The sequence below is a fragment of the Aplidium turbinatum genome, chromosome 2, assembly GCF_918807975.1.
Source record: "Aplidium turbinatum chromosome 2, kaAplTurb1.1, whole genome shotgun sequence".
NCBI lineage: Eukaryota > Metazoa > Chordata > Ascidiacea > Aplousobranchia > Polyclinidae > Aplidium > Aplidium turbinatum.
Window position 1 is genome coordinate 42,618,774 of NC_137473.1, and position 21,209 is coordinate 42,639,982.

Consider the following 21,209-nt stretch of genomic DNA (forward strand, 5'->3'; position numbering starts at 1 on the left):
AATTCAGTCGCATGGGTTACTACAACATCCAATATTTCAACGCTATAAGCTGAATCAACATTGGAAGCTTAATAAACTTTTGATATGATCTGACTGGATAGCGACTCTACCATATACAAGACTCCAATGGTGGAATAAGAGGATGAAAGTTTAATAATTGTAAAACAAAAATCAAAAAATTATAATTTTTGTGAGCAATTATGGCTTCGTACATGCCTATTGCCAAAAGAAATGAGAACATGACATGCCCAGATTCTTATCCACCAATAAAGAAGTTTGCACAAATGATGTAATCTTATGATCTCCAAGCATTTTGTTGCGCAGTATAACTGAAATCATACACAATTAGTTTCTGAGTGAATAAAAATTGCTTTGCAATGAATGAAAATTGGAAAGTAATACAGGGTGACCCAAAAAAAACGAGCCCCAACTTTAATTAGGCCCCGTTTTTCTTAGTGTTTTGTCCGAATTAAATGAAACTTTGGTTATAACCAGTTTATTATGTTCAAAACATCACATCAAAACACTAGGGTCTTTGGCCTTTTTTTCTTCGTTCTACAGCATGTGTTCTAGATGGCCTCCATTTACCTCCGTGCATTTCTTGAGGCGCAGCACGAAGTTGTCCATGACGTTCTTACAGACTGACTTGGGAATGGCTCTCATGTCCTCCCTGATAGCTTTCTTGAGTTCCGTGATGGTTCTGGGTTTCCCTGCGTACACTCTTTCCTTAAGATAGCCCCAAAGAAAAAAATCTGGGGGGCTTAGATCCGGGCTATGGGGTGCCCACTCAAAATCAGTCTTGAGACTGATCACTCGGCCTCCGAAGTTCTCTTTCAGCCAATCTCGGGACAGGTTTGAGGTGTGAGAACTTGCGCCGTCTTGCTGGAACCAGAACTTGCTCATGAGCGACGGGTAGAGAGTCTGGAGCTCACTCTTGAAGGTTTTGAGGTCCTCCACATACCGCTCCTTGGTGACTGTCACTGCTGTGCCAGATTCTTCGATGAAGATTGGTCCGATGATGCCTCTGGCCGAGATTGCAGCCCACACCGTGCACCTAGGAGAGTGCAGGGGCTTGGTGGCTACTTCAGTGGGTCTGGAGGACCCCCAGAAGACATTTGTCTTGAAGTTCGCCTTTCCGTCAAGATGGAAGTGGGCTTTATCTGAGGTCCAAAGGAGGTTAAGGAAACCTGGTGTCTCCTCGATCTTCTCGAGCATCTTGACTGCCATAGCGCTCCTCTGCTTCCTGTCTGAGGCTGTAAGGGTCTGCATCGTCTGTATTCTGTATGGGTAAGCCCTGATGTCGTTCACCAGCACTCTCCTGCAAGTCTCACGGGACATACCGAGAGACTGACTTCGTTTACGCACTGAGCGTTTTGGACTCTGCTGGAGAGACTCCCTCACACTTTCGACCAGCTCGGCTGTCCGCTTCTTGGGAGGTCCCGAGTGGCCTGGACGGTTCTCACAGGCAGCGTTGAGGTTCTCCACGGTCCCATACTTCTCGAAGTGGTCCACCCAGTTCTGAATTCTGCTTTTGGATGGAGCCTTTTCACATTCGAACTGATGCATGAAACTGTGCTGGGTTTTCTTAAACGAGCTTGTCTTGTAGTAAAATTTAACACAGTGTATTCTTTGTCCCAGCTCCCACTGGAGTCTTGGTGTACTCACGGTCGTTGATTCTGCCATGTTCTATAAAATAAGGGCAATCGGTGAATAAATAAAGGAGATATGACATAAAGTGTACGCGGGGCCCGTTTTTTTTGGGTCACCCTTGTATATAAGAATTGCAGACTTAGCCTACATACATTCATTCAACGACAACTAACATTATAACAATAAATATATTTTTACGGTGACGTTAGCCGTTATTTTATGTTCTTCTTGGAACACCGAAAACGACTTTTCTATCAAGATTCTGGAATTTAATTAAGTTGTAACCCTCCTTGAAGAAAATCAATTATATTTTATTTGTCTCACACCGATCGTCAATTTTTATAAATTTTACACTGGAACAAGCATTTTAGTGGTTGCAATGGCTAGGTGCAGTCCGACGCTCAAACCAGTTTGCTCCATGCAAGCGAAAACAATACATGCCTACTATCTCATCTAAATATTTTCTAATGACTTTAGTAAAATTAAAAAAAGATTAGAATGTCATAGTAGATTTATGGTACGGATAGCCAGTTGAAGATACGTAGTATGGAGATTTTATCTTCGATGAAAATTGCAATCAAGTTATTCCTTTTCGAGATCTCCAGTAGGCTGCATAACGTTAAATGAAATAGACCTACCTGAAGAAATGCTGCAACCTATGGGTATTTAATTATGACCCATCACTAAAAATACAGTCATTCAAAGTCTAAAAAATAGCTCAATTGTTTATCAAGCCGTATTTAATGTTATAGGAATAATTTAGAGTTTACCATAATGTAATTTAAAAAGTTAATAACGCTGAAAATATATTTCAAGATTAGAGAAACACTAAAAAAAATTTTAAACAACCAAGAATTCACTGAAATAAAAGTTACCACAAACAAAATCTAAAAAAAGATCTAAAAATACAGACTTTTGGCCGTCCTTGTAGTAGGTCCTGCACTGAACCATGTTTTATGACTAACGCTTTTTCTGTTATCGTTGGAAGCAATTGTGTTTGCTAAAGTTGTAAGTTGGATTAAAGTTGTGTGGTCTTTCATAACGACAAGCAGAACAAGCAAATTCACCGATACAATTACTGCAAAACAATCAGATAATATCATCAAAGAGGTTGCTTTACGTTTGCAGGTCTCTTGAGTTGACGAAGTTCAATCAAATCGAATAGTGAAAAAATGTTGCTCGTAATCTACGTTTTGAGTGCTTTCACCGCCTGTGCTTTGTCACAAACTCCTGGAAGTGCTTCAGCAACTGGTCCGTCGGTATTCCAGTGTAACTGTGGAACTGAAGGTTTTACTCGTCCATCCCTAGTCCAAGTCAGCAGAACTAACACTTTGGGATATGACAAAGTGTTGAAATTTCAAGTTGAAGAAATTGCAGGTAGGCTATAACAAAACAGCTGTTGCACAAAGGTTTTTGAGAGTGGGAAATATAATAATCCATTATATAATGATATATTGCAGTGGTATTAAAGCATTTTATTTAAACTTAATTAGTGTTTAATATTACCATGGTTTAGTGTTGATAGATTTTTTAGCGTCTCCAAGCAAATATCAATCAACAAAATGTTGATTTCACTAAATCTCATTTTCTCAAAAGTAGAAAAGCACAGCAAGTTTAAGACTAACAAAGTATTAAGCTTTCTCTTTTGTGGTCTACTTGATTGAATTTATTGATATTTTATAACATGCGTCGTCATGGCCTAACATTTTTTATTTTAAAAATAAAATGTTGCTTTAGAATTATTTACATTTTTAAGGAAATTTATCCGGTATGGCCTAGCCTTAACTTGCAACGTCACTGATAAAACCTATAGCCTAGGTCAAACCGTGGTCTTGAGTGCAGTTAAACAGAATGTACAATAGCCTACATGTGTGTTAAATTAAAATCACAAATTAGTAATTACATATGTTGGTGTTACCGTACATGGTTTCATTCGTGAGTGGTGCAACAAAGTGAGTTCTCTACAACGTATATGAAGGGCAAAAAACATAAACTAGGATATAAACTATGTATTGGTGTAATAACTATATTGGTCTAACTACAGGATTATAAGATTACCTTAAATTGATATATTATTATAGCGCTATTTTTTAATGCTCCTCGATCATGTGACCACATCAGCAATACAAGCAGCAGCGGATGGTATACCATCTCCCCCGACCCAGGAAGAATGATGCCCTTTCACGCATTTTGTGACTTCACCGACGGTAAATCAGGTAGTCTGACACTTTATTTTATTTTTTTAAACGCGGCTGCAGCTGTATTTCTCTTTATTCCAAGCTTCCGCTTTTCTTTAGTGTTTTTTTTAAGATCTTTTTTTTATCTAAGTAACTTACCTTGTAAAAGCTAGAAACATTTTCATGAAACTTTACACATGGGCCTAAGCGCGCCGAGGTAGAAGCTTGGAGGTAATTGCTTTGTTTCCCGATTTCCACAGAAACTGTGATTTACCACTCTTCGATGAACGAGATAAAGGCGTCTTCATGTCTTGCTCCAAGATGTTCCAAACACAAAATTGTTTACAACACAGCAATGCCTCAAATCGTGGCTCTCATCAATCAGTCAACAGATTGCAAGCAATATATTAAAGTAAAAGCTTTAACCATATCTAAACCAACTTGTTGTCTAACAAGCATGCTTTATTTAATTGAACCACATTGTCTACAATGCACCAGTAGCCTAATCTACATCTTGTATCGCAAGTTGACATCTCACTATATATCCCTGGTTGACATAGGCCTACTTTGCTTCGTCAAATAATTGACCAAAAATGACACTGCACAATGTAAAACAGGTCAGAAAATAAGAAAGTTTTCACCTGGCAGGCTGTATAAGAAGTAGGCTAATTGATTTTCTCTCACAGTAGACTATTAGATCTCTGCGAGTCTCCAAGACATATCAAATTGGGCATCATACATACATCATCATCATCATTAAGTTCCTTCCTCTGAGGCTTGGAGGCAATGAGGCGCCAAGTCTCTCTGTTTTCGAGTGTTGATGTTAATTTTGCGTGTTGTTAATGTCTTTTTCATTTTTACGAAGTTGTTTCTTGCTATTTCTATTCGTCTCAATATTTCCGTATTGCATCTGCCATTTTCAGTTATTGTGTGTCCTAGGTAGGTAAAGTTTTTGACTTGCTCGACCAGCATTCCGTCAATAGTAATATTTAAACTTGGTACATTTTCTTTTCTTGTAATAATCATCTTTTTCGTCTTGTTTGTGTTGATTTTCATGTTATATTCCTTTCCAGTATTATTCACTTTTTCTATTATTGTTTACGTACATTACGTAAAAGCATAATGGCCAGTAGCGTAGATAGAGGTTCCAGAGAATAGTCTACTTTTGAACTCCGGCCCGGGTGATTTTAGGGTCCCGAAACATAACATTTCTTAGAGGCTCAAAAAATTGAAGAAAATGCCGATTATTTTCATTTAATCCACGACAATCGAGAGACAACTTTTGCTTTTTGAAAAACACAGCCTTTTTTCTAGATAATTTTACTACTATTTTTCCTACTTATTTTTCAAGAAAAACTTTTTTTGGCTGCACCTTGTTTTAGATACCAGGAATGTCATTGGTGCTGAGCTCAAATAAATCTCTTAGCCATGAATTCTTTCAGCGATTGTGATTGTTCCTGTACTGTGTTAACATGTAAAATACCGAGAAAACTGCACCTGTGCATGAATTATATTCGCAGGAGTGTCAAAAATTTTTCTCTCAATTATGCACCAATGAGGTGTGGCATTACAGCGATAAGAAGTAAACATTATAGCGCATCATATAGGCATTATAGCACTAAGATCGAACACCATATCATCAACAACTTTTTTCGCACCGTCCGTCAAACGCAGCAGAAAGTTTGTGTGTTTTGAATGAAAGGATCGGGTACTGACAGTTCTCTTAAACACTTTTATTAATTTACTATTGACACCCTGGTCCCTGGGTACATATATATTTACACCTTAAGTGTCAAAGCAGAGACTTGAATGTAAAATGGGCAATGGCCTGCAGTGACTGCAGAAGCAATTGTCATAACATTTTAATCAATAGCCTATATTTCTTCCTAATGTCTTGAGAGACCAATCAGATATTGCAAGACACTAAGAGTAGCCTACCTATATTAATTCAACATCACACAAGCATGCTTAGTGCATGCATTTTCTGTACATCTTTTGCACGTAACCGAGATAGCGCAGCTGTGTTTTTAAAGTGATTCCCATTCAGTTTCCACAAGCAGGTTAATTGCAACGTCTGCAGTGAGATATTTCTGCATTTTGTAGATAATCATATTGGTTCTTTAGATCTGCTTTACTCTTTTATTATAGCCTATATATAGCTCAAGCAGTTTTCACAAATTTCGTAGTTCCGTACGTTAAAAAATAAATAGCTTTTTGCATAGGCAACAGCTTTTGCGCAAACATCCTTTAAGTTTAATTACAGTATACGATTATCGTAGGTAGCCTATACTAAAATTGTTTTTATTTAAATACGCTTTTACAAATTAATGATAACTTTCGATTGCACCCCCTATTCGTTTTTCTCTGTTTCGGCAGTACCGGTGCAACAACACATTTCTGCTTGAAGGACATTGCGGTGCTTGGTTGTCGAGAAATGGTACACCGCAGTTCTACTGGGGAGGAGCATCTTCAAAGAAAGACGGTTTTTGCGCTTGTGGAGAAAAAAGTTTGTAGTCTACCATGCTCAACGCAATAGCTCTATAAAATAGACAAGATAGCCTAATGTAGGCCTACGCATATTCTTGTTAAATATGTTGCATAAAGTACAAAGTATATTTTTTGTAAGATCTTTGGCAGGTTGACCCTTTTCATTGTTTAAAAATCCACTTTTAATTTGATGAACTTGGTCACACAGGCTACAAAATGTGAGTCTTGAAACTAAAATATTAACCTACTACGGTACAAAATACACAGAAATTGACCAAACTAAGATACAAATTTTCAAAAGTTTCTTCTAGACAAGACTCTAAACTAGGTAAACTAAAAAAGATAAATTTAACTTTTTGTTTTGTAAGAATTTTGGATGTTCTCTTTCCAATTTGTTTTCTAGATCCACCAAATTACAGAATAATGTTTGAAGTTTAGTGACGGACTAATGGTGAAATATCTCCATCACTTGTGATTATTTATGTAGGATACATAACTACATATTTTTAACTATTTAAGTTTATTGCTTTCATTTTCCTTCCTGCTAAAAAAAATTATGCTGCTTTAGTTGGCTTGTTATAGGCTATTGCAAGGAAGGCAGTAGACCAAATATTATAAGCTTGTCTGTGCAATAAGAGTATTGAATACATTACATTAATAAAGATGTACTCTACAAGTCGGGACACAGTTCAGTAAACAGAATGGACATTACAATCACAACGAAAGCTGTAATTAACAACCTAAACTTTGGGAATGAGAGGAATTGCTTACATGTTACTGCTTGGCCAACTAGGAAAAACATGTCTAACATCTTGTTTTTTTATGAGAAGCGTTGATTATGTTTTAAGGTGACGAATATATTCAAGTACTCTCTACAGTCTACACTGTGTAAAGAGTTTTTTATAACGTAACACAAGAAATTTTTTTTAAGGCCTTAGGCCTACATTTGTCCTGATCTTTGATATACAGCATATTAAACAGAAACTAGAGGTATCAATTATGTGTTATTTGAAATGAAAGACAGTTTTTTTTATAAGCTGCAGTAATACTATTTTGAAAGTTTGAAGCAGTGTTCTGTGGTTTCCGGAAACGTTGGTAACTCTATATAACGTCTTTTTATTTTTGCTTAAATTGCATGCTGAAATTCTCAATAAAAACAAAAAAACTACTTGATTCTTTCTCTGTATTTTTTTGGCAAACAGAAACCTTCTTGTTACAGTATTTGTTGTTTTTGCAGAGACCTGCACCGTGTATTATAAGAACTGCAATTGTGATCAAAATGATTTTCCAGAAACATCCGATGAAGGATATTTAACAGACAAGGACACGCTGCCAGTGACAGAGCTTCAGTTCGGTGATTTAGATAATAAGATAGAGCATGGATATCACACTGTTGGACCCCTCAGATGCTGGGGCCGCATATAGCTGATGACGTTTGCAATGGGTGACTGTTGTCAATGTCAACTACAATTTGAAAACAGTGACTGCTGAACCATGTGTATTGGTCTCATTATATTTTTGCTACAATTTTCATTTCAAATAGGTTACTAACTTTTACTCGCTTTGAATTATTCAAAATGTATTATGGCCTTCTAACACAAGTTGACAAAGTATGGTTTTGGATTTTTGCTGTGCTAGCATGTTTCGTTTCTGCTGTTGATGATCAGAAATAAAAGCTAACTGAACTGAGAAGAATTCTTTTAATTTGTTTTTCTCCCGCGGCATGCAAATTTATTTGTCATCTATGTTTTTCGTCAAAAGTGATTCTCGAGTTATTTAATATGGCCCTGTTTCGGTTGTCAAAATAATCTTCATAAACCTTTAGTTCTACTTATTTCAGATAGCACTTCCATAAAAATTACTATAAACCGCTCACTGACTGCTCATCAGAAAAGATAATAATTTTTGCAACAAGAATTTAATTCAATTTTTGATCGGAATGTAACAGGGTTGCAAAACGTTAAAATTTTAAGACATATGATATAGACTTGAAATATAGGCCTTGGTACGTGTAGGTTACTGTAGTGTAGAGTGTAGACGAAAGTAAACTTAGCACAGCCACCAAACTCAAAAGCTTGAGTGCAATAATTTAACATAGTAGCCTACCAGTAGCCCAAATAAATCAGACGTGAAATATACAAATTAGAATAACCAGGGGCGCCGGAACGATTTTTGACTGAGAGGGCAGGATTATGAAAAAAGGGCAATTTTATTGCTGAAAGGCCATTTTGTTAAGTTTAAAGATAAGACATAGCGATAATATATCAGCTCATTATTCACTCATGATACAAGTGTCTGGTATACAAAGAACAATGGCACGGAAGGGCATCATACTATGTTAAAATGATGTAACCTACTGTGATACAGAATTCTGTGCCGTGAATATTATTTTAAGGCAAAAATGAAAGAATATAATTAGGCTAAAAGTGAAGAGCAAAAATTGTTATATTGCAAAATGTGTAGTAGCTGACATGACCTTAAACGGGTATAATTACCCCCCTGTCCCTCCATCCACAGAAAAATTGAGGGCAGGGGGCATCCGCCCCCTTGCCCTCGCTTCCGGAACCCCTAAGGAATAACGTTACTGGTCTACTTAAATAAGCTTCTACATTATTTAGTTTACAGTTTGCAATACATTTTTATGGATGTCGCACAAGCAATCTGTATGTTGTGACACTGTTGTAGCTCTTAAAAAAACAAAACAATGTAGACTACAAGTTTTTTATAAAAAGCCACAATCAATTCCAAAACGGCATTAAAGCCTGTAACACAGTAGCAGGGTATGAGATAAAATGAAATGGAAGACGTTTTTTCCATCTTTCATCTTAAGATGTTCTTTCATTCTATCTTCCATTCCATCTCAAAAAATACAATTTGGGTAGAGAGGTAATTTTTTTAAACCATAAACAGACATAACCCAGCAACAACACTACATTTAACATTATAAAAAGAAACAACAATAAGCGAACGTTTTCGGCTAGTCATACAGCCCTTTTCAAGCCTATTAGAAAAATATTTTTTTGAAAGAAATACTAAAGAATCATACAGTATCACAGCAAAAATATGGTGAAATCTAAACATTTAAGAAACTGCTTAACTAGCTCACATAAAATGGTAAGCTAACTGAAAAATTACGCAGCACGACGGGTCAAGTGTTTGAGACTGAGAGGTAAAATTAATTAACTGTTCAGAAAAGGACTCAAGCAGATTACGCAAGATGGACAAAAGCACAACACGAGCTAGTGGCACAAACAAATTTTTCGTAAGTGTTTGTCCGAGTTCGACACCAAGATTAACGAGGCATTGATCATCAAATCTTTCAACCCAGGACTCAACAGGCAATTATTTGCTAGCGGAGCCTCCTTCCTTTTAACAGTTTTTGATTGAATTATCACGTCTTGTTGCTTCTCGTATTTTGCTTCGTGCCACTATCTCGTGTTGTACTTCTGCCCATCTTGCGTATAATCTGCTTGAGTCTTTTGGTGAAATAACTCTGCACTGCCGCCACTACACGGTATGCGTTGTCATTATGCTTTACAGGTGAAAGGATCGGGAAAAATGAAGTAATAATGCTGCCGCAAGAAGGTTTCAGTTTTTCACTTTATCGACAGCGCTGATCTAAAATAGTCAGTTTGACAGTCATTACATCTAGAAAAACACGCCGTTGGCTCGAACGATTGCAGACTGGGTTAATATGGAAAAATTAGTGAATAAACTCATTCATTAAATATGTAAAAAGTCTTATCGAACACACAGAAGACACCTTGTCACGACTCGTCTTACATGGGATAAGTATGGTACCACTCTTATCGAAACATCTTTCAGTTTTTGCGTGTGTTTGTTTCTGTTGTTTACTAACGCTAGTTTCCTGCTTTCCATTTTAAAGCAAACTTTAAAGAAAGATCCAAAGCTATGTTTCCATAATTTAACTTAAGCCTACTTATAATAATTAGTTTTCAAATGTATTAGTTCAAATTTATGCTAAAAAAGATTTTTTTAGGCGCATTTTAATTGTAGCCTACTATTGCAAGTAGTAAAATCAAATGGAAATTAACGTGAATTTCCATGGTTTTCTCAACAAGGTAGGCTACGCAAACAATATTTCCACCAAAACCGCGGCAATTAAATTTGGCAATGCAGCTTGTCGACGTGACCTGAGAATAATCATTCGTTAACCTGAGCTAGGCAATTGAGCTTCGTTATGTAATTTGCATATTTTAGAACACTTCAGTTGACATCTTGTGAAACACTTGACCAGTGGCGTAACTTGATCAATTTTACTGGAGGGGGCAACGAAGGGGCGAGGGTTTTTCCAGGAGAGGCAACATTTTCAGTGACGTCACAAACGAAGGCGATATAAATTGCTTTAAAATTAAGCTTAACTTTGTAGCCTAAGGCTTTTTTGGATAGGTAATGCGCAGGGTAACCTGCACAAAATTTTGGGAAGAGCAAATATGTGGCCCAAATTTTCGAAAAAAAAAGCCTTAAAATTGTACATTCTAAAGGTAGCCTAATTTCAGCTTAAACAACAAAAAACTCTATCAAACAATGCTGAGGGTGAAACGTTTATTTAAGTTATATAAAACCAAAACAATAGTAAGAATAAATAGACTGGACTAGGCCTATAAATGGTTGGCTCAATGGTAGGCTGGAGTATGTCAATAAATACCTTTGTCCGCCCCGTTAGTTCAGTGGTTAGGTCTACGCGCCTGGCTCAAGATCACGCAGCGCAAGTTCGACTCTCGGGGTGTGCGCTTGAGCTACGCATTTCAAGACTGCTCTCCATTCAGCGGCACCCAAGACGGAATAGTCCGTCTTGGCGGTAGCCTATCTAATAGATGGAATAGTACTCCGGCAACAACACTTCAACAATCAGAAAACTTCACTCTGCCAATCTCGGTAACCGGCCCTGCGTCAAGAGCCTTTACAAGTATGCGAAACTACCAGGAATAACCAATCAAGGCTTTGTCAATCCGAGGATAAAGATTTAAAACCAACCAACCTTTCGTACAAAATACAACACAGTAGCCTACTTATCTAATGTTCATTTTGGATCTGAGGTGTGCGTCGTACGTAGAAGCAAACATTCCACATTACATTTGGCTTCTGGTAAGCAAAACTTTAAACAACAAAATTTGATATTTTTGAAGTGGTGTACGCAAGATTTTCTCAAAGGGAGGGGCATTCGAAATTTTTTTCGACTCAAAACGAATTGAAAAATTCCATTTGCTAATAACAGCCAGTAGGCTAAGTCAGGCCCGGATTTAGGGGGAGGCAGAGGGGGCAGTTGCCCCGGGGCCCCCGACTTTTGAAGGGCCCCCCTATGTGGAAAAAATGTGAATTTGTGTTATTTTTTTCCTTTTGGCCTTTAAAGTTTCTGCAAAATGCTGTGCAGTACTGGACTGATGCTACTGTAGACGTAGAGTTGGTTTTTCGCGCCGTAGGCTTGAAAAAATTTTTTGCACGGGGGCCCCCCGATCTAAAAGTGCCCCGGGCCCCCCATCAGCTAAATCCGGCCCTGGGCTAAGTTATATTGTGTGAGATTAGCCTACCATTTTCAGCTTGTAAGATTGACTATAGTTTTTGAGTTTGCAGCAACTGGTTTACTCGTTTGGATAGATTTTGCATTGAAAACAAAAAAATTGATACGGTATAACACTCGACGTCGCACACAATGTTTTAGGTAGAGTCGTAGACGATGTAAGCTTAGTTAGCTAACTCAACCCATTACACATTCATTCCTCAATAGCCTACCATCCCAAATCATTCATTCCTACTTAGGATAGAAATAGACTAATCAAAAATTAAAATTTCAAAAACAAAGCTTGAAAACTAAATTAATCTTATTAAACATCAAAAACTTATCCTGTGAACACTTAAACAGAATGCGTAACGCTTGGAGTAGTAGCCTAGCCCAGGGGTGTGCAACGTGCGGCCCGCGGGCCAAATGTGGCCCGCGAAGAAAAATTGTGCGGCCCGCGAAGATGTACCAATTTTGAATTGTGTGCGGCCCGCGAAACGTGTTTATAATTTAGTTTAGTCTGGTACATGTGAACAATTCATTGTGGAGTGGATTATTGTAATTTCGCACCTTCTGTTAACCATTTTAGAAATTTCCCACCGGCCACCGCTAATCCGTTGTATTTAATTTTTTGGAACGTCAGAAGATCAGAGGTGGAGCCCTGCTATTGCCTCTGGATTTGTCGCCTTTTTATTTGATCTCTTGCTTTAGACCTTTTGTAGAGCCGGCTTGCGTCAAATTTAGCAGTTGCCTAATGTAGGCCTAGCCTATAGGCCTAGAAGCAGTTGGATTAGAACAACTTCAGCCTAGCGGCCCATTCCTTGCCAAATTTGTTGAACCAGTCAAAATAAAAAATTTGTTAAAATTAGAAGTAAAAAAGTAGAGGCATTGGAAGAAAAAAAAATTGAAAAAGTGGCAATTGAAAAGGGCAAGACAAAACAATTGAATGAACTCAATGCAAGACTGCAGCAAAAAAAAAACAGTATGCGAATGAGATGTATGGTCGCATAAAAGGCTTTATGAACAAATTACGACTTTGGAAAGCCACATACAGACAGGAAATCTTTTCCACTTTCCAACTTTGAGAGACCATGGAATGCATCCTGAGAAGAAAACTGAATTTGCAGACCAACTTGAAAAATTGTTGTAGGCCTATGAATTTTTGGCTCGTTTCAAGGACTTTAAATCTCATGAACATTTGTTTGGTATATTCTCTTCGGCATTCAACACAGACATTGACAAAGCACCAGGTGATATCCAACTTGAACTGATTGATCTTCAAGAGAAAACGGATTTGAAAGCAAAGTATTTAGAAATGAATCTTGGCGATTTTTACCGAAAACATCTCAACCAAGATGACTTTCCACATTTGAAAAAGTTCATGGATTCAAAAATGGCTCTTTTTAGCTCAACGTATTTGTGCGAACAATTTTTTCTAAAATGGGCGTCATAAAATCTCCCTGTCGATCGGTTCTGACAGACGAACACTTGGAAAATGGACTTCGAATAATTCGCTTTATTGCTAGCACTTCCATTGAAGTAAATTTGGAAAAATCCGTGGGGAAAACAAGCCAGCTGCAAACTTCTCACTGAACTCGTTTAAAGACTGTGTGACAATAGATTTAAATAGCAGTTTTCTTCAGAAATTTATACGTCTTAACTTATTATTTCTGCAAGGAGATCCCCTAATAATACCATATGAATAACAAAAAACTACTTTTTTGTGCCTGCAACTACTAGAAATCATATGTCAAATAAACATGCGGCCCGCGGTTTCACCCAGTTGTTTATATCTGGCCCTCCTGTAAAAAAGGTTGCACACCCCTGGCCTAGCCTACGATAAAGATTTTTTGTTTGTTTTTGTGTTAGCCTACGCTATTTCGTTTTGACAACTAGTTTTATCAAATTCAACTCAACTTAACATCGCAACACGTTTCTGATAGCGCAGTCAATGACCTTAATATCATTTTTTAACATGTATGACAAGATTTTGAGAAAAAAAACTTGTTCTACTGCAACTAAAGTCCACAATGCTTCGTTTACTCAGTTGGAGCAACAAGCTCTCGCTTATCATAGAAGCTGCTGGCTTGAAATCATCAAAACGTAGTCAATTAGTTTTACAACTTGTCAAAATGCTTGGAAGCGAATGCGTCAAACTCGAATCACTCATTCTTTGCTTTCGACATCATGTCGGTAAATATTCTTTGCGTGTCGTTTTATATCTAACCTGATTGATAAACAACTTCATTTGCTTGAGCAACATATGAACAAGACCCTTTTTTACGCAACTGAATTTGCTTGAATAACATACCACCACCAGTACCAATGCAACCGGCATATAAAGAACCACTTGACAGAATAGGCATTCAGTTGAATGACTCGCTGACGTGTTTGGGGTGTAGGTTAGTAATAATGAAGATACATAACCTATCATAGTAGGAGTCCTTGAGATGTGGTGATTCAGTAGTCTGCCTACTCCAGGTGATGATTTTGTATTTTTGTCTTGACGATTTTATCAAGGGTACATCCAGCAAGCAGCCTACTTCGTCTAGGCGGGCAATTTCAATAATGCTTACAAGTAGGCTACTAGTTTTTATTTTTGTCTCACGTAATACTGCAATGTTTAGGCCGTGGGTCTGCCCTATATTAAGATAAAGAAGGTCACCATGAACATTTGGTCCTCAAAGAGGTCCATGGTATATGAAGGTGTAGGAGGTATAGCCAGAGCTGTGGAGAGAATAACTTAGACTAGTTTTATTAGAAACCTAGCCCTCCAAATCAAGAAACTTTTAAAAGGGCACAAAATTTAATGAACAGGTATTTTTCAAGTTCCCGAATTCCTTGTATAGGTTAAGGGCCCGTAAAATCATTTTGGGCCTGGGTCCAAAAGAACCTCTCTGTCAACGCTACTGGGTAGCCTATAGCCTAGACCGTTTTCAGAAGTCTTGGAATAAAAAGATTAGGTTATCATTGGACGAAATCTACGCTACTATAAAGAGAGGAGGATTGACTTGATTGGCCGGTCCTTCTCTTTCAGCCACCTCACCTTCATCAACCACAAACTACTCAGTTCATTACACTCGAGGTAGAAGTGAATCGGCCTAATGTTTCTTTAACCCTTTGAGGACCAATGGTACACGGGTGTACCATGAACTTCATGGTATTCCACCGCAGCCGGGTGTCTAATTAGGTTTATATGGTTTGAAGCATTTTATTTCTATTTTGTCGCACAATAAACCGAGAGCGACGTATAGCGGAAGACCTTTATTTCCGTCTCAAAAGACACAGGTTTGTTACAAACTATCCATAATGTCTCGTTTGAAACAATGTTTAAATGTTTCTTTTTAAGTGAGGATATGAGTTCAAACCAATCCTTAATTTAAATTTGTAAATTTTAAAGCACTTACAAAATATTAAAGCAACTATCAAAGAATAGCGAATCCCGGTTTAAGTTTCTGCATTGAAAAGAAAACATTTAAAAAGCTGGGACATGCGTCTACAAACAGAAGTGCGTTTTGAACAGTTCTGGGTGTTCTATGTTGCTTGTGTAAATCATCAGTAACATAAATACGTCCTGGATTGCTAAACTGCCTCAACGACGTTTGTTCTTGCATTGCCAACAATGATGAGTCTCGGGTGTGACGACATCAAATATGTGCTTGTAGCCTAATTCTTTTTCGGGGAGCCGGCTTCACCGAGCCTTTGACATCAGCATTGACCTACCCTCTTCTTGTGTAATGCAGTAACACCCATTGCCCAGTTCTCAGCATTTTTTCACTTTGCATTACTTCAAATATTATGTTACATTGGTAAAAGCACGGTATTGAGAAGGATAGTTAAGCGGACAGTTGGTTTAGCAAACGGCATTCAAAATTGCATCTTAACTATAATTACTTTCTAAGTTATGACTGGAACAGGTATGTTACAGAAAAAGGAGAAAGTGTTCTTGAATTTGGACTCAAAATGAAATTGTTGCATAATTGCAGCGACGGAAGACCAGAAGCAACTGAAAAGAGAAAATTTCTGCAATACAAGCTCGCTTTATTTTGTTTGCAAAGTGCCAATCCAGTGGCCTAGTGGTTTCGCTTTTGGCTCTGGTAGATCTGAGATAGATTCCAGGTCGACTCAAACCGAAGTCTTCTAAAACGGTACCGATTGTGTTCTTTCTTGCATAACACAGGGAGAAAAAGTCGGATGATAATGTGATGACATCGTAAACCTAATATAAAAATTAAAAATGAGCCTCGTCGCTAGAAGACCTTGGCTTTTGCAGAGCGAGAATCAAACAATAACATTATTATTGTTTGCAAAGTGGTGACAATCCGGACCTTCCGACCTACTTTCGGCTGGCAACAGTGTTCTTATTTGTTGCAAAAACATTTTGTTTTGGGCTTCTGTAGGTCTACTTATTATATTATGTTGGACTGTATATTTTCTAATTCGCGTCAGTCATTAAAAAATGTTGTCGTGCCTGCAAATATTGATCTGGCTTTAAGCCCTGATTAAGATATTTCATTTATAAATTTGATGAAGATATTTGTGTCTGGTGTTTTACAATTGTAGCTCTTGGCAAGCAAGCTTAGCCAACGATTATGCTCAGATCCAACCATAGCCGTACGAGACCAAACCATTTTGGGGGGGCAGAAAGTAATTTGCCCAAATGTGCACGCTTTTATAGAAATTGCCCAAATATAATGTATGCGGTGCATGATAACAGTGAAAAAGCAACATAACAAGATCACCAGCAGTGGCGTAGCCAGTAATTTTGAAAGGGGGGGTTTGAGGGCGTGTTTTGCTTATTACGATACCCAGCAGCGGGGGGGTCTGGGGGGCCTCCCCCAGAAAATTTTGAAAAATTACTTTGAATTTGGTGCATTCTGAGAGTATTTTCAACAAAAATGTGGTTATGAATATTCCTGTAAAATGGTGCTGTCCGGTGGCATAGCAAAAGGATAAGATCATGTTTTCTTCAGTATTTTTCGGAAATAAAGCTACAATTCTCAATGTTTCCTTGTTGCTAATTCCTGGCTGAGATATTTGAATATTTGGTAATGGCAAAACTCGCTCTTTGCTATACCCAACCCCCCCCCCCCCCCGGCTACGCCACTGATCACCAGCTAGCTAGAATTTCTTACCAAAGTAATCAAGATAGAACAACTGAATTCATCTTTGAAAGAGCATGGTAAGTAGGAGTAACAAATATTGTTTTACACATCACAAATAATAAACAAGGCCACTTAAATATTCAGTTGTGATGTCATAAAAGACTCAGAAAAATAAACATTGCAGGAAACCGGCTCAGGGTGACCATGCGGATTCAGAAAAAAGTAATTAAATGTAATAAAACACAGACATACCGTACTACTTCTGTTCAAATAAACTTTGTTCAATCAATTAAAGTAGTTTTGATGATACGAATTTTAGTACAAAAATAAAAAGGTCTGGCAGCACTACTTCTAAAAATATGGTTAGGCCAGGTAATTTGATGACAAAAATAACTAAGTTTAATATGTTCTAAGTTTGCATACAGACGGCGACGTAGGATTCAAAGAAACCAATTAGCCTAACAGTATGTATTTACATTGATTCAATGTCTGAATATTGAATAATATTCAATCATCGGATTTGCAGAAGGCGTCGTTAGATTTTCAAAAAATCGCCGAATAGGAAACTCGCCGAAAAAGGCTCTCACCAAATAGGGAACTCGCCGAATAGTAGCAGAACCTTTTATGAAAGTAACCAAACAAAGCTAAGCAATACCTTAACATTACAGTACTTTTAACAGGTATAACATGTTTTTGTTAAATGTTGTGGTGTTGCTTAGCTATGTCCATTTATGGTTGAAAAAGTACTGTGACCTTCCCACCCGAATTGTTTTGTAAAAGTAGGCTATTCACCAGATTTATATAAATTCCTATTTTGTAGTTGCCCAAATCAAGATGATGCATTTATATGGTAGGCTCAGTGGCGTACGCAGGATTTTCTCAAGGGGGGGGGGGCCATTGAGAGTGGCGTAGCCAGGAATTTTGAAAGGGGGGGGGGGTTTGACGACAGGCGGGCGAAGCCCGACGGCGTTTTCGCTTAAGACGACACCCAGCGGCGGGGGGTCTGGGGGACCTCCCCCAGAAAATTTTTAAAAATTACTTTGAATTTGGTGCATTCTGAGAGCAATTTCAACAAAAACGTGGGTATGAATATTCCTGTAAAATGGCGCTGTCAGGTGGCATAGCAAAAGGATAAGATCATGTTTTCTTTGGCATTTTTCGGAAATAAAGCTAAGTCTCTATGTTTTCTTGTTGTTAATTCCTGGCTGAGATGTTTGATATTGGCAAAACTCGCTCTTTTAATGCAGTTTTGTTTAAAATTAGGCAAGTTTTTTTTTAGACTGAAAGCATCATTCTCAATATCGTAACGTCACACGCGTGCCAAAATGGAGTTGTAACCCCCCCCCCCCCATTGTATTTCGTATTGGCTTAGGCTATAAAACAACATTGTTACCGTACAGTAATTGCTTTGACAGAGCAATGCAAAACATATTAAATGCCTTAATCTACGTCGTTAACTACAAAAAAAATTGAAGGGGGGGGGCCATGGCCCAATGGCCCCCCCCTGCGTACGCCACTGGATAGGCTATTATGAAAAAAATTAAAGACTTTGTAAATTTTGATGCCGAGGCAACTGCATCATGCCAATTTGGGCAGTTTTATAAATAGGCCTAGACAGTGCCGGATTAAGAGACTGCTGGCCTCTAGGCACATTTCATAAGTGGCCCGAAAATCAGGGTTGCCAACTAAAAAAATTAGAATTATCAGTGTTGCCAAATCATTGTCACAAAGATCGTTGTTGCAACTATAACACAGGGTACCGTGCAAAAACTTGGTCATATGCGTAATTAAATAGCACCTTTGCGCGTTTTTGCGATTGAAAACTTGTTAACTAGTTTTTGGAGGTCAATCTTACGGAGTAGATTGCTTTCAATACACAAAAGTGCCAGTGTACTAAGACGTTGTTGACACATTGTTGATCGTTTAACGTCTTTAATGCGTTTCAGTTGTGAAAACGAGCGTTCCCCCGAGCAATTTGTAGCCATTAGAGACAAATACATTCTAAGTGCTATTTCAGTGTTCGGAAATGCATTATAAACACCAGTAGGGGAGATGTGGGACCAATGACCAGGTTGGGATCAATGAACAATGCCTTTTTCTTTTTTGTGTATGAGGGATACGCTTGGATACTGTCACGTGGTTTTGCGGTACATTCCACGTGTATATATGAGTTACTTTGCAAGTTGGTCGACAATTTGTAGGAGAAAAAAATCCACTTATTCTAGTTTTGTGTTGCAAAAGTAAAATTTGGCGGTGCCAGGAAAAGTTTTCTTACTTTCTGACTGTAAGTTAAAAAACCTTCTTAGTGTGTTGGGTAAATAACATTAGAATGATAGTTTCTCATAGAAATTGAAGAGGAATAAACTTTATCAGGTACAGCTACACATTTCATTTATGTAACATGGCTGACAAGGGGACCAATGAACAGGCTTGGGGGTGGGACCATTGACGATAATGATTTCGAAGTATCTTTCTACAGAAAAGTAAAAAATGGATTCATTTTGCCCGAAACAGAAGACCTGGCATTCGTTTCGAATGAAGACGTTCTTACAGTGTTGCCTAATCCCTCTTAGTGTTCTAACACCAAGAGACTGGCCAACGCTATGAGGTTCCCCGTGGACCTGCTAGAATTCAACATGAAATAAACAGTTCGTTTGTCCAAATAAGAACAGTTGCTTGTACCTTATTATGTTTTAATTTCTTAATTGTAAAATATCAATGTTTGATGCTAACTTGCGTAGGTTTGACGTTAGCTTATATTTGTTCATAGGTTCCCCCCTTTTTGTTCATTGATCCCACCAGGGTGGGGACCAATGAACATTTGTTTGTTTTTTCAAATATATAATTTTAAGGACTAAAAAATGTAAAATAAAAATTGCTTTCTTGATTAAAAATAAATTCATCATATAACGCTTCGTTTGTGAAATAAGCAAAGTGCTCTTGGATTTTTTTTCAGTGTTTAACAAGGATCAGAAAAATGGGTGTTCATTGGTCCCACATCTCCCCTAGTGTGCAGCATTTTAAACATCTTCTGGGCACTTCCTGTTGCTGTTGTTTCGTCGCGTCTTTACTTTTTATACTGTACCAGCACATAAACTGACGAAATTCTGATGGGAAGTCGGAAGACAGGTCCTTTGAATACACACCAACCAGACCTGCAACAGCAACATCGATGTCTTCAACAGATCTGGAGTCGTACTCAGTCAAAACTCCAAACCTCTGCGGCACCATGGAATATGAATCGATACGTTTCTGTGGTGCACTCTTCAGTTGGTCGATGATCACATAAAACGTGTTGATTGTAAATTTTTGCTGGCCCGACATTCCTTCCACATCATCTGTAGCAGCTCCATCACTGACATGCTTCTGCCGCATTGGTGCTCGCCGACTTTCAGATTTATATATGCTGCTGCCACAGCGATCACGTGCCTGCTGCTCATAACAGTCAAAATTCTCTCTGCACTCATCCAAGAATTTATCCAAGCTTCAGCAGACCAATGGCTAGTGTCAGTTCGATAATGGAACTTTGAAGCAACTTGCTACTAGTATTGAAGCGCTGCAAAATATAAATATTGTTCCAAAGTATGCACATTAGGGGAACTTCAAGAGTGTTCATGTGTTTAGCCAATGCACCTGCTTCATTTCGTGTGCTGCCATTCTGAGTAGCATCCCCAGAGATTTCCTGGAGAGCACTTTGAAACTTGTGGTACCCAATGGTTTCTTGTGCATCAAAAGTGCTCTGCGGGCAGCACAAAATATGTCCGCGGGACGCATGCGGCCCGCGTTTGGGTTAGACCACCCTGCTCTAAATCACAACATTAGGCTAGAAAGTTCATATCAATAATCAATTAATAACTTACATTTTTTCTTCTTAGAAGCATAAAACGTCCGATAAGAAACGGTTCACAAGTCACAGCTTCAATTGCACTATAAAACTAGTTTATGGAAAATTTTTGCCATTTTTGCAAAAATACGATTTTTGCAACCTTTAATTCATCTGGAAAAACAGAGCTATTAAGATGAATACTTATTAATTTAGAAAATAATTATTTTGAAAACATGACTAAATTTTTACTGATTTTAAAGTGGCCTGGATTTTTGACTGGCCTTGTAGGCACGTGCCTACTTTGCCTAATGGTTAATCCGGCACTGGGCCTAGACTATGATGAGATAATTTCATATTTTTGTTGCCCAAATCTAAACGATACAGTTATGTAAATGGGAAAAATTAATGAATTTGTTCATTTTGGGGAAACTGCCTCACGCTAA

General features: G+C 38.0%; 1 protein-coding gene across 2 annotated transcripts; it reads left to right on the forward strand.

Moving 5' to 3' along the window:
- The first annotated feature begins 2,782 nt into the window (after nt 1-2,782).
- LOC145765443 (contactin-associated protein-like 2) lies at nt 2,783-8,003 on the forward strand. 2 transcript variants are annotated; one of them, XM_082577263.1, is made up of 5 exons: nt 2,783-3,027; nt 3,732-3,866; nt 4,088-4,239; nt 6,204-6,333; nt 7,552-8,003. In XM_082577263.1, exons 1-5 carry the CDS (start codon nt 2,823-2,825, stop codon nt 7,737-7,739), a joined length of 810 nt encoding a protein of 269 aa, XP_082433389.1. In that variant the 5' UTR covers nt 2,783-2,822; the 3' UTR covers nt 7,740-8,003. The 2 variants fall into 2 exon arrangements, with proteins under 2 accessions (XP_082433389.1, XP_082433390.1); XM_082577264.1 differs by having other exon boundaries at nt 3,732-3,857.
- The last annotated feature ends 13,206 nt before the right edge of the window (nt 8,004-21,209 follow it).